This window comes from Rattus norvegicus, chromosome 10 (assembly GCF_021556685.1).
Source record: "Rattus norvegicus strain SHRSP/BbbUtx chromosome 10, alternate assembly SHRSP_T2T, whole genome shotgun sequence".
Lineage (NCBI taxonomy): Eukaryota > Metazoa > Chordata > Mammalia > Rodentia > Muridae > Rattus > Rattus norvegicus.
The window spans coordinates 11,096,985-11,114,556 of record NC_141543.1 but is presented as its reverse complement, the minus strand read 5'-3'; the positions used below and the strand labels follow the sequence as shown (position 1 = coordinate 11,114,556).

The 17,572-nt window shown below is 50.3% G+C and overlaps 2 protein-coding genes across 28 annotated transcripts in view; one reads left to right on the top strand and one right to left on the bottom strand.

Moving 5' to 3' along the window:
* Window positions 1–463: 463 nt before the first annotated feature.
* Window positions 464–13,165, bottom strand: Dexi (Dexi homolog). 2 transcript variants are annotated; one of them, XM_087573545.1, is made up of 3 exons: window positions 12,349–13,165; window positions 9,377–9,467; window positions 465–1,054 (listed from the first exon to the last, which is right to left on the bottom strand). In XM_087573545.1, the coding sequence occupies exon 1, from the start codon at window positions 12,765–12,767 to the stop codon at window positions 12,480–12,482; it is 288 nt and encodes a 95-aa protein (XP_087429671.1). In that variant the 5' UTR covers window positions 12,768–13,165; the 3' UTR covers window positions 465–1,054; window positions 9,377–9,467; window positions 12,349–12,479.
* A 2,329-nt stretch (window positions 13,166–15,494) lies between these two features.
* Window positions 15,495–17,572, top strand: part of Clec16a (C-type lectin domain containing 16A) — a 195,747-nt gene continuing 193,669 nt past the window's right edge. For 25 of the 26 annotated variants that reach the window (XM_087570106.1, XM_087570110.1, XM_087570104.1 and 22 more), the window contains exon 1: window positions 15,509–15,742. In XM_087570106.1, coding sequence (XP_087426232.1) covers window positions 15,663–15,742 — 80 coding nt within the window. In that variant the 5' untranslated portion in view covers window positions 15,509–15,662. Of the gene's footprint in view, window positions 15,743–17,572 lie in introns of all 26 variants that reach the window. The other variant, NM_001398551.1, reaches the window with a different exon arrangement.

Sequence of the window (17,572 nt, the reverse complement as noted above, 5' to 3'; positions counted from 1 at the left end):
GGGCTCTCTGCACCCAGTCAAGAGCCTTGTCCATAGTAGGTGCTCAGTAAATGTGAGAAGGATGGCTCATCCTCATGCTAGGCATTCTGTAACATGCACTGAGGACAAAATGCTCTAGGTTCCTGGGCTGGAAACCTTGCATCTCAGCAAATTGAAGATGCCTCATGGACAGAGCTGCTGGCTATGGCTGGTCATGACATGCACTGCATGAAGGCTCCTGGGCCATGGACGCTTGAGGGTTGCACCAGGGTGGGACCTGGGGTAGAACCGAAGCAGTTTAGAGAATCTTTTGGTAATTAGAATGGTGCCATCTCAAGAGATAGGTAAGTTGCGGGTCCCCTGTTAGAAAGTTGACATCCATAGGGAAGGAGTCAATTCAACACACACACACACACACACACACACACACACACACACACACACACACACACACCAGCAACCAGACAAGGCAAAGGAGATTGGAATTGCTTACATTTTTTTTTTAATGAAATAAGTCAGCCTCTAGGTATTGCTTTTACAGGTTTATGGAAATTCAAGGATCTACACCATTCACACTTTACACACCACTCACACTTCCAAAAATAGATTTCTAGCCAGACACAGCATGGCCTTCCCCAGTGCAGTATCTCAGTTCTGTCAACCTGGAGAAGTTAAACCCTGTCCTGGGCCCTGGCATAGCCCTCCAGAGTGACACCCTGAAACTATGATCAACAGTCTTGGGTCTGAAGTCTTCCCAGGCTTAAGGTCAACCAGCATCAAACAATGCTGACGGGAAAAGCCTAAGCATGAGTCCGTTTGCCACCTCAGCTCTCCGTGTCCTTCCCGGAGGTTGAGTGGGGGAGGCAGGTGCGGCTGTGGGTGACGTCTGGTTGGGTTCCTGTAAACATCCATCACAAAGGTGGCAAGTCACAAGCCAGGTCCAGAGCAGCGGAGAGCTGGGTGGCAGGCGAGGCGTTCGGAGGATCTGGCAACTCCCCATCTCGGCACTGAGTCCTCACTTCTCCTGGCAGACGCCTGGGTTGGGGCAGGAACCTGGTTGTTGGCACGAGCAGGCCTAACCAAGAAGACAAAGGACAGTCATCAGCAGGGCCAGGGCACCTCTGCAGGGCCGTCTCCCTACAGTTCAGGCGGGGGCAGGGAAGCCTTGCTCTCCTCCTCATGTTCTAGACTCTCCGGAGTCCCTTGCTCAGGATGGGGCTCCTTCCTCCCTCTTTTAAAAATAATTTCTTAATTTCCTAAAGCTTATTTTTATGTGCACTTGTGTTTTGTCTGCAGGTATGCTTGTGTGAGGGTGTCAGATCTTGTAGGTACAGACAGATGTTGAGTTGCTGTTGGGTTGCTGGGAATTAAACCCAGGAAGAGCAGTCAGTACCCTCGGCTGTGGAGCCGTCTTTCCGGCCCCTTAAAAGTGATTTTAATTCTTTGACAAGTTCACATGTGTATATACTGTAGCAGGACATTTCCCCTCGTTTCTCTTTCATACTGGCTTTCCTCTCTCCTCTTGCTTTCCACTTTACCGCCTCTTTCATGATGACTGAGTTTAACTGGGGTTGCCCGCATGACCATGGTTGAGGAATTATTTGAGGGAACACAGGAAACTGACTAGAAGCTACACACGATGGAGAAAATAACTCCCACTCTGCCAGCAGCCATTAACCATTAACCACCAAGAGCACCTTAGCACAAGGTCCTCTTGAGCCTCCTCTCCCACCCTATTTCTGTCATTTCCTGCTGACTTTTTGTTTTTGAGGCAGGGTCTCAGGTTGGTAGCCCAGGATAGCCTTCAACTTCTGATTCGTCTGCCTCCACCTTCCAAGTGCTGGGCAATTAGGCACTGCTGGAAATGGAACTTGGAACTCAGGGTCGGGTGGAATACATGCTGAGGAAACCTTCTACCCACTGAGCTGCGTGCCCAGCTCCTGAGGGTGTTTGTCTCCAGTTCTTATTAAGGAATTTGCTTCACTTCTGTGGTTCTGGAGAACCCAGTAGTTTTCCATGGTAAAGGAGGGCTGGCCAGGTGTTCAGGTTGAGGAAAAAGATGCTAGTCAGAGACGGATCTCAGCCATAAGGGAGATCAAGTGGGGGCAGCTGAGTAAGCTCCAGAGAGTGGGCAGTGCCTCACATCTCCCTGGGAAAGTACTGTGCTTACAGGAAGGTAGCCAGTCAACTTTGTGTCCCCACTTGCCTCTTCTTTCCATGACACATCATCACTTGCAAGTCCTGGTCCCATGTCAGGTTATCTCCTCCAGTCCCCTCAATCCTGTGTTTAGCTGTCATCAGCATCTCTGAAAAGTGGGGTTCCCAGGTCCCCCTCCTTTCAGCCCACCTCAGACTCTTCCCTCTATAAACACCACGTGCATCCCGCGGGATAATCTCTGTGAAACATGCAGTGTACCCTGTGGAATGCTATTCAGGGGTATGTGAGAGCAACCATTGGCATCAGATTTAGCAGTAGCTCTAGCCCCCAACCAGCAAAAGCCGGTAGCACCTCCAGTCAACCTTGGCTGCCAAAACTGTCCCCCACCTATTTCCAAGAGCCACTAATCAGGCATAACCATTTCCACCAGGAACTGTGCCTCTCCCCATTTTACAGATTGCAAAACAGAGGCTTAAAGAAGCAGTTGCACAAGTAGTGCAGGCAGAGCTGGCACTGAACTGGTAACAAATGGAGACAATCACAAACAGGGTTGCCACTGCACCCGGCACTCTTGTCATGCAACATATCCCTTCCACCTACCTTCCCCAGCCCTGGGCACTCTGATCCCGAGACCTTTGTCCTATTTCCAGAGAATGACTGGGTCCCAGTTATAAGAACAAGAGAGTCAATGACCTCCACAGCAAACTGCTTTCCACTGTGACTACTAACACCCCAGCCCCTGGGGATTCTGGATCCTGGGGATTCTGAGCAGGACTGAGCCCCAGACTACAGTGGCAGTCTGCTCAGTGCCCACCTGGTCTGTCTTGCTGGCCTCACTTCCCACTTTCCACATGGAATTCCTGAGATCTCCTCCCAAATAAGCCCAAGGGCTCATGGGTATCTCCACCCTCCCTACCAGCCCATGAGTTGATGTTGCCTGTTGGACAGATAAAGACATCAAGGCTTAGAAAGCATAAGATGCTCAATGAAAGATGCTCAGCTCAGAAGTACTGAAATCTGCCTAGCTGTGGCGCCGTGGCTGTGTTTCCAGAACTAGGAAGCTAAGGTCAGGGAAAGGCACGTTGGAGGCCAGCCTGGGCTACAGGGTAAGACTGAGCTTGAGGCCAGGCTAGACCATCTAGTATAAGTGTGTTTCCACAAACAGAACAAGTGCTGTGCACCACCAGTTCCTGTTCCCATTTTGTATGCCAGTGTTTTTATGCTGGGCCCCAACTGGAAGACTGGAGCCAAGTACTATGCCAAGTTGTGAGCAACTTTAGCTTGGAGTCACCCTCCCAAAGATGGGACAAGGCTGTGAGCACCGCTGGAGGTCCACACAGGGCTGTGCTGCACTGGAAGGGCACCCCACAGGAAGACTAGTCCCCTGGAGTTCTGAACATAGCAGGGTGGGAGCTGTGTGCTGAAACGTTCTCCCATTCTCTACCAGACTTATCTGCTAGAGGTCAACTGGGAATCCACTCCACCATATCAGGAACCTTCTGTGGTTCCCACTGACCCCACCACAGACAAGGCCTCCACCTGTTGGTCCCCTCCCACCTGTCCACAGAGCCTATGGGAAGCAGGGGCTGTAGGTATATTGGGGCTTCTAGAAAGGCCTTTGGGAACTCTTGTCCCTTCATACCAGAGCCTACTTGGGGCTGCTCTTCCTTCCAACGAACCTTGGGGAGACATGCAAGTCTTGAAAGCCATGTTCAGAAGCCTGAAGCACAATAATTCACTGAGATTCCCCCTCTTGGGTATGTACTGCAGGGATGCCCCGGCCGGGGGCAGGGATAGGGTAGGAACTACCAAGGAGGTCTCACTTTCTGCCAGTCCTTGTGACTACAGCAGCTGCTGGTCTGACAGCCTTTTGTCCCAGGAGCTCTGTCCTTGTGCCCATGCCTTGACCTAGGTTTCAGTGGGTGCTGCCGATTTCCAGATCACTTGCTGAGTCTGCTAGTGATAGCCAATGAGGCCAGGGTCCTGTCGCTCAAGTTCCTCTCCTTTAAAGCTTTTTTGTTCCTCTTAAATGCTGCTTTAAGAACTGGAGAAATGGTTTGGTAGTTCAGAGCATCTTGCAGGGGATCCAGGTTCTGTTCCCAGTACCCACATGGTGGTTTAGAATTACCTATAACTCCAGTTCCAGAGAATCCAATGCTCTCTTATGACCTCCACTGTCCCCTACATGGACATGGACTCACATAGGAATAGATGCATAATAAATAATTTTAAAAAATTGATTTAAAGAAAACAACCATATACAATATAATTCAGGGGCCAGGAATGTAGCTTAGCTGATACAGGTAGTTGCTGCCAAGTCTGACTTCCTTAGTTTGATCCCAGGATGCACATGGTGGAAGGAAAACACCAACTTTTACAAGTTTCTCTCTGACATCCACATGTGCACCATGGCATACCCATGCCCACCCCTGAATACATGAATAAATGTTCAAAAAAAAGGGGGGGGTAAGGTGGTTGGGGGAAAGCAGAAACTACCTTCTCAGGGCCACAGACTTACATCTCACTTTCTCCACATACCCACAATGCACTGCTTGCCCAGCTCTGCATATATGTGGGATTGCTGTGCTAGAGGCAGACTGGTAGCAGGAGGCTACCTGGCCCACGGTCAAGGGTGTGGTAGCAATCTGGCCACCTCCCTGGCAGCTGCAAGGACAGAAGAGGAGAGATGCTTCCTATCTTCACACAGGCCAATCCTGGGTGAGAGCTGGCAGCTCAGGCCTGGACTCCACCCCCACAATGGCTGTGCATGCTCATTACTATGTGCCATCTAGTGTGTCTGCAGCCATCCCCATTGGCTGCATCTGCCTGCCCAGGAGCTCCTGCAGCTGTCACACACTACCTGGACACTACTCACTCAGGCAGGCTGAGTGTCCCTTCTCTAGAACCCCCAGACCAGACCACAGTGTTTTGGCTTCTACGATACTGGAGTACAGTAGTGAGATGCCTGGAGGAACTGAAGCAAGTCTAAAATAGATTCCATCTATGTGCCAGGGCATAGGTATGGAGGTCTGAGGACAGTGTTCATGAGACCGATCTCCTTCTCCCGGGTAGGTCCTGGGGCTCTAACTCAGGTCACTATGATTGGCAGCAGCCAGTGCCTTTGCCTGCTGAGCCACCTCACAAGCCCCAACAGTAGCTTTCTGCAACCTTTGTTTCCTCTCTGAGACAGTTTCACTGTGTAGCCTGGGCCGACTCGAGCTCTGGTGCCCCAGCCTCCCCAGTGCTGAAACCAGTGGTACTAGCCACTTCACCTGGGCCAATTCAAGAGTATTTATTATTGTTTTGATGTAGGGCCTTACTACGACTATTGGCTGACCTCAAATTAATGATCTTCATGCCTCTGTCATAACTATAAAAAACACCCAGCATTTGTAATTTGAGAAAGGTAATGAAGTAATGCCAAGGAGACAGTGAAGGGACACCTACAACCAGAGAAGACCAGGGCGCCGTGAGCCTACCTCCTCTGGTACCTCCCAGGGACTCCTCCAGTCTAGCACCTCACTTCAGAAATTGTGGATGGCTCATAGCTGGGCATCTAAGGTGAGTCACCAAACTGCCCCAAGCCTCAGTTTCCCTCAGTACCTAATGAAGCCTACCAAGTGACCATCCCAAAGTGACGCGGGGAAGCTCTGTGGGAGAGGCACCCCATTCTAACCTCTCAGCCAAGCTCCCTTCTACGCAGGAAGCCTGGGAAGGAGGCCTTTAGGGATGCGGAATGAGAGTTGCAGGGCATCAGCATCAGTGGACTCTCAGTGGGTACCAAGTATCGCCAACCCCAGTCTGCTTCACAGGCAGTCCACGGTGATGCTCTCCTCTGGTTACTGGCCCCAGAAGAGCAAGGAACCCCAATAAAGGGGAGGGGTTCCTGGGGTAGGGGCCTCTGGTCTAACACATCACATGGTGCTGTACACCATTAACAAATCACCTACCATCACTCACGAACCCACTCAATCACTGTAAGCCCCTAGGCACATTCCATTATTCCCAATTTACAGATAAGGAAACTGAGGCTTAGGGGAAGTGATGTCACTTATCCAAAGTACTGGTAGAACTGGGGTTTAAACCCCAACTTTGTGACTGCAAAACTCTAGGAAACAACTTTCTGGGTCACATGAGCGGCTGGAATAATCACACATCCATACCAAACATACAGATTGCTCTGCTGCTCTTGGTCACGTCTTACTACTTCTCAGAGAAGTTCTAAGTTGGTGCTAGGAAACTTCATCTAGTAGTACTAGCTCAACACATCAAGTAGGTCCCAGCCCTCGCCATTTTAGGCGAAGGCATCTGTTTCAGACTTGTTTCAGTTCCTCCAGGCATCTCACTATTGTACTCCAGTACCACAGAAGTCAACACTTTGACACTTACTTTCACCTATACTAAGAAAGGGTGGTTTCTTTCACCTGGTGACATAGCATTCATTTAAAAATAGACCAGAGCAGTCTGGGGTGCCCCCCCACTAATAGGGTGTGTGCTTAGGATGTGTGCAGCACTGGGCTGGATCCTCAGAAACACCTAAGGTAAAATACAGTCCAGAGGGCATGGGGCTGTAGTTCAGCGGTAGAGTGCTTTCCTAGTGCTCACAAAGTGCTGGTTCCCTCCCCTTACATGGGCACTGTAGTACACATCTACACCCATAAAGCGGATGCAGTGAGCCAAGAGCACAGCCCCAGCCTTTGGGAGGTGGAAGCAGCAAGAGAGGAAGCCCTCTCCCTTCGGTGGCTAGACAGTGAGTATGGGGCCGAAGTCCGCATGCGAAAGTAGACGTCTCTGTGCTGCTGGTCTTTAGTTGTTTGGATTTGTTGTTGTTGTTTTAAAGACAGCGTTTCAATGTGTAGCCCTGGCTGACCTGAAACTTGATTTGTACACCAGCCTGGCATTGAATTCAGAGATCTTACCTCTGCCTCCAGAGTGCTGGGGTTAAAGGTGTGCCCAACTTAAAAAAATTTTTTTATTCATTTTTTGAAACAAACGAAACACTAAAACTGGCATTATTCATCTTCAACTCTAAAAGGAAAAGCAGTGAAGAGACCTGGCTCACATCACCAAAGCTAATGGGACCAGCATGCCACAGGGGACACATGGTTCTCAGAATGCTGTACCACACTCTTCCTGCCATGATCATATCACCTGAATGGAATCCTAGCTCGGGTGGACCTGAGCTTCGCCAGGCAGAGACAACCCACAAATGCTACACCAGCCTCTTGCACAGGGCTAATGTCACACCAAGACATAGACAGGCTGAGCAAGTGGTCAGAATAAAGAAAGCAGTGACCTCGAATCCTGCACTTTTATCCTTAAAGGACATCCCCGGGACAGAGTGCCCAAGTCCTGTCCCTGTCCAGCCGCTGATCTCAGCCAGGCGTGCTGGCCCCAGCTCCAGGGCTTAGGAGATAGAGCAGGAGGGTCAGTTCTAGGCCAGTCTTGGTTATAACAGACCCCATCTCAAAAGACAAGGACCTTTTGCTGGCTTTGACAAGGACACTACAGATGTCAAGTACATCCTGATTTAGGAAAATACAGACCAAAAATTCAGGAACAAAGGAACATCATGTCTGTGGTACACTCTCGAATGGTTTAGAACATGACCATCCACATGTGTATGTGTGTGTTCATGTGCGTGCACAGGTATCTACAGGGGAGAATGTGAGCACATGAGCAGAAACACTGACATGCTGGCAGGTTCTGCTGAAGGGAGCACAAGGGAGCACTTTATATTTTTTTATAACTTTGCTGAGAAGTGTAGAATTCTAAAATTTCTCTGAGAGATTTTTTTTGGAGGAATTTGGGATAAAAGGAGCGATCGCGTAGATGAGATGGGCCTGGAGAGGTCATGACTTGTGCTGAAGTGGGCCCAGAAGGCTCTTCTGCTCCCTGGTGGCCACTTTGCTGTGCGGGAGACACAACCATCTTATTTGGTTTCAGTGTCTGGGCTTCTCACTTTCTAGTCTTCAGTTTCTTTACTGGCCATACTGAGTTAGCAGTCCGGAGGCAGGAGCAAGAAGATCCTGAACTTGAGGCTACTTAGAGCTACGCAGTGAGATTCTGTCTCAGAAATAAAAATAAAAGTCTGTCTTTCAATGTGATTTTGATTTCCCAATTGCAGCTGGTGTTCTCAGAGGTTCCAGGATGAACGCAGCAGTAATATCTGGCAGAAGCCCTCCTGTTTTTCGCTCAGCTAAATAGATCCCAGGGCTGAGAGGAGACTGTAATATGGCTACTTTTCTGGCTGGAACCTCCAGGCTGTGCTAACTCAGAGCCAGGGGCATGAGGTCATTGGCATCTCAGCTGGCCTGGAGACATGAGGTCATTGGCACCTCAGCTGGCCGGGAGACTTTTTCTTCCCAAAGGGATGGCTGGAGCATTGTGACCAGGGGCCCTTCTGTGTCTCGAGTCAGAGCAGGGCATGCGCCCATCCACCCCCATACCTCTAGACCCTCTGGCCTTAGCCTGTTATTCTGCATCTTCCCTCACCCTGATCCAGGCCCACAGGGTAGGTCTCCCACAGCTGGGATCTGAATACATGGGTGACCCATGGATGGGCATGGTTGGGCAGCAGCATGCTCAGCTGGGTATTCTGTTGACGGGAAAGGCTATAGTCTGGCAAGGAAGGCTGAGAAAGCAGCCACGGTCCCCAGGTGAGCCATCTGAGGCCTGAGAGTAAGCCAGATCAAAGAATTGGTTACCCTTATTCCACAGCCACACAGACCCTGGTGGCATCATTCCCCTTCCCAAGCCAGAGACAGTGTCTCTTCTACAGTACCTTATATGCCAAGGGAAGGGGGTCCAGTAGGTACCTGCTACCTGTTACATGACTCTAGATTAACCAGGTTAAGGTGCCTCTCTAACCTAGCAGATGGGCTGTCAGCAACCCCCACCCCAACTCCGATACACACACACACACCCTAAGGTTCCCACGCCACGCACAGTCCTCTCCCGCAGCAAGCAAGGAGACTATCTCCTACTGCCCTGGGCCACAGTGAACACTCTATAGAGACCACAGAGGCCACTTCCCAGAGATCTAAAAGTCTCTAGGGCCCAGATAGGCAGGAAGACAGGAATAGGTTGGTGTGTGTGTGTGTGTGTGTGTGTGTGTGTGTGTGTGTGTGTGTGTGTACACACCAATGGACATGTTCTCTGATCCCATTTTGTTAGTCATGAGACATGAATGTTAATGGACAAGGCAGGTGAGGGCAGATGATTCCAGACTGTACTTACCTGTCATAACAATGGTTGATGTTCATGGACCAGTCACCATGCAGGGAGGTCCAACACTTTGTTCTCTCAACAAGGCAGATTTTCATGAGCCCTGTTTTATAGAAGAGGTCACCAACATGTGGAGTTAAGTGGCATTCCCAAGACTGTGGCTAGGCCTGCAGTTTGAATCAAGAGCATCTGAGTTTGCAATCACTACTCTTAAGCTTGACTGCACACTGACTCCTCAAACAGGTGCTCAGTAAATAAGTGAGAAGCTGAGTTACACTGCTGGAGATGAGGAGCAAAAGTGGACGACCTTTTTCTTGCTGAGATTCACCCCAGACTCCACTGCCTGTGTGTCCTGTGTGCATGCCTTCTGTTGGTGTCCCCTGGTTTGGCTTGTTAGGACACGGGTGCATGTGAACATGAGTGGGAACAAGCATGCCTGGCCCAAGCCACCTCTGTCCATGGAAGGTGCCAGGAGGCAGGGTTGGATCACTTCACTCCACGTTGCTACCAGTCATCCTCCTGCATCTTCTGGGCCTTGCCTTTATAGCCCTGGACCAAGGTCTTCTAGTTTGGATTGGGGGACAGGTAGTATAGTGTGGGCTTCATTACTCTCCAGCCCTTGGTGAGGGGCTTGTTATATCCCTTATCTTCCCTAACCCAGGGTCAGCCAAGAGTGTCCCAAAGAAATGCTTCTTGCTGTTTCTGCTCACACAGCATTCCGCACAGCATGTCAAAGCATTTGGGCTCTGGCTTTGAGCTTAGAATATGCCAATGTTTTCAGTTGGAAGCAGGAATGTTTCTGTTGATATGGTAAGAAGATAAAATAAGACATTTTCACCAAGTTTACTGCCTGAGAATCTACTTGGCTCAAAGACAGACATGAAACTTGGGATCACAGGGCCAAGCCTAGACTCTGAGAGGAAAAGGAGGGCCAATGCTTTTTGAATGACTCCATGTGAGAACACACAGAAGGCCTAGAAGCAGAACTGGTCTGTAGTCTCTACTCGGGTTCTGAGTGGGTCCCAGGAATCCTATCTCTGTTAGGTGTTCCCGGTGTGGTTTTGCTTCCCCATTGACACTGATCTGGTCTTGTCCAGTCACCAGTCACCTCACCCGGCTCCCGGCTCCCTGCTCCTACACTTGCCCCTTTAGCCCATTCTACTCACAGTGCCAGTCATCTTACAGAACAGGAGCTGGCCTGTGTCATGCCCTGCCTAGGACCGTCACTGGATGCTAACTCTTCTTGGCCATGTCATCTATGGCCTACCACTTACCTCTTTTACAAGTCTGTATCTCCAGCCTCCCTTTGGCTGCTGAATGAGCCATGCCTTTCCCAACTCAAGGTAAGGGTACTAACGATCCCCTCTACTCAGACTGCATTGCTCCAGAGGCCTCTGTCTGGCTCCTGCTATCAAATCTGGCCTCAGCTCATAGTTGCCGTCCCTTCAGAGAGGCCTTCTTCCACCCCGCCCTCTCATTAAAGCAGCAGTTCCTATTCTCCCCCCCATGGTCCCCTCACACAGCATCTGCCAGAGGCCAGCTGCCGCACAGTCGAGAGCACAGCAACACAGCCTCTAAACTTCTCTCAACTCACTGGTTCTAGGTGCCCTCAGGTTCCATCTGCCTCTGCTCACCATGTACTCAACAAATAGGTATTTGTTCAAAGGAAGGAATAGATGTCAGGCTGGCAGGAACACAGGGCAGCTGGCGCATGCCACTGAACTTACTAAACAGTTCTTCAAAGATATCATGCCCTGTCCCCAAGTACTTCCCACTCACCATGCATTATTTATTTCTACAACTGACAGTGTATTCCCAAATGCCACTGCTGAAAGCCTGTTTCTGCAGTGATGGCGTTAGGGGTGAGTAGGTCGCGAGGATGGAGTCCTCCGGTGGGATTAGTGCCCTTTGGAAAAGTATGAGGATGAAACACTTGCTATTTGAGCCATGGTATTCTGGCACAGAACCCCAAACTAAGACACCCACTTATGGCAATGCTGGCAATGAGGTGACACAGGCAAGGAGAGGTAAATGCCTCCTTGGGGTGACATTGGTATGTTATCTAAAAGGAGCCCCTGCCCACCAGCTCCATATGCCTCTTCATTGCCAGTCAGGCTCTACAGCCTGCCAAATCCCAGCATTCCCCAGCTACAGGACTAGACCTGCTCCATGACACCTCACTGGACCAACAACTTGCTGTGCCCTTTCCCTAGTTAGGAAGCTTTGGCCAGTCTCACTCCTCCTTGGAGTCACAGTACCCTACTCTAACATATACAAAGCTTCTTGACAGATACAAAGCCCAAAGGCAGATCTTCAATCCCACCACCCTGTGGCTCCCTCTGCTGACCCGAGGGTCCTGAGAGGCCTCGCAAATACTGCAGACAAAGCCAGCACCAGTTCAGAACTGCCTGCCTGCTCCAGAGCGCCAGCCTAAGAAACTGACAGCCTCTGCGGATCTGAGCTGCGGCACTACCAACCCAGGATCTCTGAAACCTGACTCCAAATACAGCAGCAGAAACACTGCCAACAGGAAGTGCGGCGTTGTTTGTTGAAGGTTTCCATTCTCGAAGGCTTGGCTTGAAGCCCCTGAGTTTAACTAGTACCTCAAGAGGCCGCAGAACAAGTGACCAGTGCCTCTTATGACAGCAGTTTATCTTTTCAGGAAAAGAAAGCATTCCCCCAAACCCCAAGGTCACCAACAAGACAGGCTAAGACTTGGGGGAGGAGCTGATGGCTCCACCTCAAAAGGTTTGGGGTACAAAGCGTTTTGCACAAACCTTGAGGTAAACTGCATGATTGCTTCAAATGTTTGTGTAGACCCTGAGTCCCTTTCCTTGGGGAAAATCTCTCCAAACACTATTCCTAGCATCTGAGTTAGATCCAGAGGAGGTGGCCAGAGAAATTAGAAGCTTAGAGGAAGGATGTTAGTCTGCCCTGAGGACATCTCCCTCCTGGCAATACACCCCCACCTCAAGGGCACTTACGGGCCTCTTCCTGGGGTCCCATCCCTGTCCAGATGGTGCCCCCAGCCAGTGGCAGCGGCATGATACAGGCGGCTGGTCCAGGTCAAGAGTTGTGGATGGCGGAAGGCAAGTGGGGAACAGTAATCAAGACCTTATTCCAAATATCCATCGAAGACGTCGAGCTCTGAGTCTGCATCGTAAAGGCCAGAGCCAGGGTCTGAGAGTACACCAAGGTCCACCAGCGCCTGGTCCAAGTCCTCGGGCAGAAAGACGAGGCCCACATTGAGAACGATGTATTCCATGAGGAAGGCGTAGTAGAGGATCAGCACATTGACGAAGAACAGGCCCACGTAGAACATAGAGGGGAGCAGCGGTGGCTGCACGTAGGAGACCAGGGGGCCCAGAGCGTCCAGGTGGGCTGCGACCCGGGCGCCGGGCATGCAGGGGCCGGCGATGGGGGCGGCGGCCGGGCGATCCCAGCGACCTCAGCCGCTGCGGCGCCCGGGCGGCCGGCGAGGGGGCAGCTCGGCCATCCAGGGGGCGCCCCGGGGCTCGGTGGCGGCAGCGCTGGGCCCCGGGCGGCCTCGGAAGACGCTCCTTGACCCCCACGAGATGCTCAGGGCCGGGTCACGGAGCCCCGGGATCGGGATGCGGACCACACGGGCCGCTCGCCCCTCAAGAACTGGCCAGCAACTCGCTTGGTGCGCCGCGCTCGCGCGCCCCCTCCGCACTCAGAATTGAGGCCGGGTCCCCGCTGCCGTCTCCCCGAGGCGCTCCTTAGGCCCCGTCGGCTTCCCCACAGGCTCACTGCCCATCGCTGCGGCCGCCGTGTCGCTCTGCTGCTTCCCAGCACCGCCTACCCAGAGGCTCTTCGCTCATTGGTCAGTCGCACGTTTGCCCGCATTCATTGGCTAGCTCAGTGCTCTACGCTTATTGGTTCGAGCTGTTCGGGGCGGGTACTCCTTTGCTCCACCCCATGGGAGGTGCTCCGGTCTCTAAATTGCTCTTTTGCAGTTTAAACTCCCTAGACTTTGCATCTAGAACTTAGGTATGGTTCCTTTTTGGAACTTAATTTCCCAACTTTTAAATGATGCCAGGTGGAAAGCCGGAAATTCCACTGAAAATCCTAGTCCCAAAGCGCTTTTTTTTTCTTTTTCACGGTATGATAAGAACAATCAATCATTGAATGTCTTTGACAGCAGCATTATAGGTAGGGTTCCATGACACCTGGATGGAGAGCACCACAAGCAGGTCTAATCTGCCAATAAGGTTGCTTATTGTTTCCTTTTACTTTTCAGTCCATGTGAAAAAAAATACCAATAATGCTAAGTATATATCTGCTCAGGTTTCTCTGTTCACAGACCATCTCCTTGCTTCGTTAGAAGGATGAGCTTGCTAAAGGTGCCTTTCATCGGGGTTTAAACAGCTAGGATCAAAAACAAGGTCTTGGGTGTGCAAGATGTAGGCAAGACATAGCTCTATTTCTGTGCTACATTCTCAGCTTTAAAAAAAAAAAAATAACAAAAAACCCAGTCCTGCAAAACCAGGGTCTCACTATGAAGCCTCTGGCTACCCTGAAATTGGCTATAGACCAGGTTGTTCCAGAACTCATAGAGTTCCACTGCCTCTGTCTCCTGAATGCTGGGATTAAGGCCTATCCTCAACTCTTAAAAGGCCTTTAATCTATGGTCACACTTAGCTTTATAGGAACTGGACAAGGCAATGCCGCATGTTCTTTTTTCACAGATGTGGAAACCAAATCCCAGAGAAACAGATTCTTGAAGCTGCTGAGGCTGGGGCATTTTCTTTGGTGGTCAGAGCTGTTTCTGTCCTTTCATAATTTTTACATGAGAAACCATTAGCCTGATGCTGGCCTCCATTTCTCTAATTCTTGGAAGCAATGCAAGCCAAAATTTATTCACTCTATCAATATTCATTTAAGAACCTGCTATGTGAAAATCTTGTCCTGGGCCCTGGAGAGAACATTGGTCCCCGACTCAATTCTGTTCTTAGGACTGCCACAAGGATTAAATAGCTGTGAATGTAGAAATGAATAAATGAGTGGGTGTTAGGCACAGAGTCTTGCTTTCCACAGAGGTCCCCAGTTCCGATCCAGGAAAGAAATCCTCACATGGAGAGCTTGGAGTTCTCTTTCTTTCTTACTGAATTAGTCAGGAAGGGGCATGGATTTTGGATGGCAACCGGAGGAAACCTCTGAAAGTCCATTGTGGTTAGTTTCACATTGGCGTTTACATTAATGCTTGCATCCTTACAAAATGTTTTAAGACTAAAGTGCAAAAGAAAAAGGTTTTAAGGATAAACAGGGATGTTACTGGTTGGTCTTGTCGACAAAAGCAAATAAGGGTACCTAGGCTTGAATCCTGCCTCTGTCACGTGTTAAGTGCCTGACTTCTCTGTGACTCAGTCTCCTGGATTGTAAAATAAGGTTAATAGCAGCATCTACTTCATAGGGTTGTAAGAATTAAATAATAAATCACTTAGGATAGTGACAAATGATATGTACCACTCAATGCTTTTTTTTATTTTTAATTCTTATTATTGAGATATTGAAGGTTGAATCCGTCACACATAAACACATTCCCAGCCCTTTGAAATTTTTAAAGAGTTAGGCCCATCAAAATGGCTCAGCTGTTAAGCAAAGATACTGCCAAGACTGAGGATCTGACTTCGATTTTCAGAACCCAAATGGTAGAAGGTGAGAGCCTTCTTTCCAAAGTTATACTGACTCTACAAGTGCGCGCGCGCGCGCGCGCGCGCGCACACACACACACACACACACACACACACACACACACACACACACACACGTAATATTTTTTAAGAGAACTAAACCTCGCCAAATTGCCAAGGATGGTCTCCAATTTTAGCTGGGGTTTCAAGACACTCTTTTTCTTTTCTAATCACAAAACTAACATCAATAAGGTCAGAAAGTCATACTCCAATTTCAGCAAACCGTCCCCGCCCACCCTGACAGTGACCCGCCTTCTCCCTTCTTCTTGTCCCGCCTCCTCTCGACGGTCGCGCGAAACATGCCGGTCCTTGTAGTCCATTCGCAGAGTCCTGTCGTCAAGAGCCTCGCTCAAGAACTTCATTTCCCAGTGTTCCTCGCGGCGGCGGCCGTAAAGCGCGGCGGCCGAACGGCCGGTTCCGGCTGAATGTCAGTGCGGGGCTGTGGGCTGGGGATCAAGGTGCTTGGCGGTCTCTCCACCGCCCCCGCCGCTGCCGGCTGGGCTTGAGATGTCGCCACGAGCACCGGGCCGCTGAGCGGATCGGACATGAAACCGTGAGGCAGGCGACGGGGCTGGTCTGCGGACATGTTTGGCCGCTCACGGAGCTGGGTGGGCGGGGGCCACGGCAAGTCCTCCCGCAACATCCACTCCTTGGACCACCTGAAGTGAGTGTGCGGGGCGCGCGGCGGGGAGGCCGCGGGACCTGGCGCGGACGCCCAGACGCGGGCTTGACTTGCGGGGCGCGGAGGTGTGAGGAGGACTGGGGCGCCGCGGGAGGGTAGTATGTTGGTTATCCGCAAGGCTTTGGAGTCAGGGCACCTGGCTTCGAACCCTGACCCTGTCGTTTCTGGCCCTGTGACCTTGGACACGTCGCGTGATTTTTCAGTCTTTAGAAACCTAACCTGAAAAGGAAGGGCATCTTTGAGTTTTCGGTTTGTGGACTGGAGTTATCTTGATAGGGGACGGACAGTGGCCACTGGGCTTCTTGGGGTGGCACTTCTTGGGCTGCATAGTTTAGAGGCCAGAGGCCCGGGTATCGGCCAGATCTGGATTCGAATTTAGTTAACATTTAGGCTTTCGTTTCCTTCACTGTAAAATGAACAGAGTGACAGTACTACTTTTTGTAGTTATTTTTAGGATTGGTTGGATAAGAGAATGAACAAAACGCACAGAACATGTACAAGTACTCTAAAAAGAACAGTGATTAAAAGAACACAAGTATTTTCAGAAGGAAATCTAAAGGGATAGTCAGCAGTAGCACTTTGAGAGAGGGCAGGAGGCTTACAGAGTCCTGGGAACGCAGGAAAGTACACAGAAGAGGCTAGTTTTGGAGTTAGACCTGTGTTCAAATCCTGACTCAGCCACTTAATGACTGTGTAGCTTTGGTCATATTTTATCTCTCTGTCCTTCCAGTTTGCCATTACCAGCTGGGAACTAGGAACCGTACAAGAATTGGGTGATGTTGAGTGCGCCAAGTGATTGATCCAGTATCACTGTGCAGCAGCATCACTAACATAGGCATCGAAGCCTCCGCAGCCTGCTCCAAACCCTTTCTGTCTCTGAGTTCCGTTCCTTACACCCCTGCTGTCTTCTCTGGCTCTGCTTCTGTCCTTTTTAGTTTTTGTTAAACTCACACTTCCAAGACAGGAGAAGCTGCTTGGTTTCTTTGCAGTTGCATTTCCAGAGGATTGGAGGCAAAGAGAGAGTAGTAGAAGACAGAGACCTTAGAGAAAGGAGAGGCTCCAGGGAGAGAACTGGAGATGGAGGTGCCAAGGGGGTGAGGAGAACAGTTTTCAGAAGGGACCCCAGAAGCTTTGTCTAAGTACAGGGATGGAGATGAAGAATGGTGGGGTAAAAACAGAAAGGAAGACAGGGATCCGTAGAAAGGATTTCGGGCTAAAAATTAGATGGGACTTCCCCTTTGATGATGGGCTATAGAACCGCTTCAGTCATGGAGCAAGGATTTAGTAAATGTTTGTGAATTGCCTTGTGTGGAGAGGGAAGAGGTAGAGGGCAAGAATGGGGGTTGGTAGCAATTTAGAATTCTTAACTGGGATGGCAGATGGCCCGGAAAGGGAGTGGGGTGTGGATGAGTGGCTGAAGGATTTGAAGAATGTGTGGGCAGATTTGGCTGTGCAGGGGAGGGTGATTGTCCTGAGGGGCTGCGCCTCCTACCAGCCTAAGCACCTGCTGGCTCTCACCTAACTTGGGACTCTAGCCCCTTTAAATTCCCATTAATGTGTTACTTTGCCTTGTTAAGGATCATTGTTTGTTTCAGTCATCACAAGTCTCTGGGTTTGATTGTGTCCTGTATACATGGACTTGGCTAAGATTCAGGCAGCTTAAGGCAAGCCTCAACTCTTGTTTCTTTGTTATGTCTTTGTGGATAAAACTCAGTTTGAGGGAACTTTTGACTGGGCTGCATGTGATGAATAATGGGACATCTTTGCTGGCCAACAAGTGGACACCTGATAATGTAAGGGGCCTCAGGGTCC

Excerpts from the sequence above, each read along its gene's own strand:
- Dexi (XM_087573545.1), bottom strand. The coding sequence starts at position 12,767 with ATGCCCGGCGCCCGGGTCGCAGCCCACCTGGACGCTCTGGGCCCCCTG.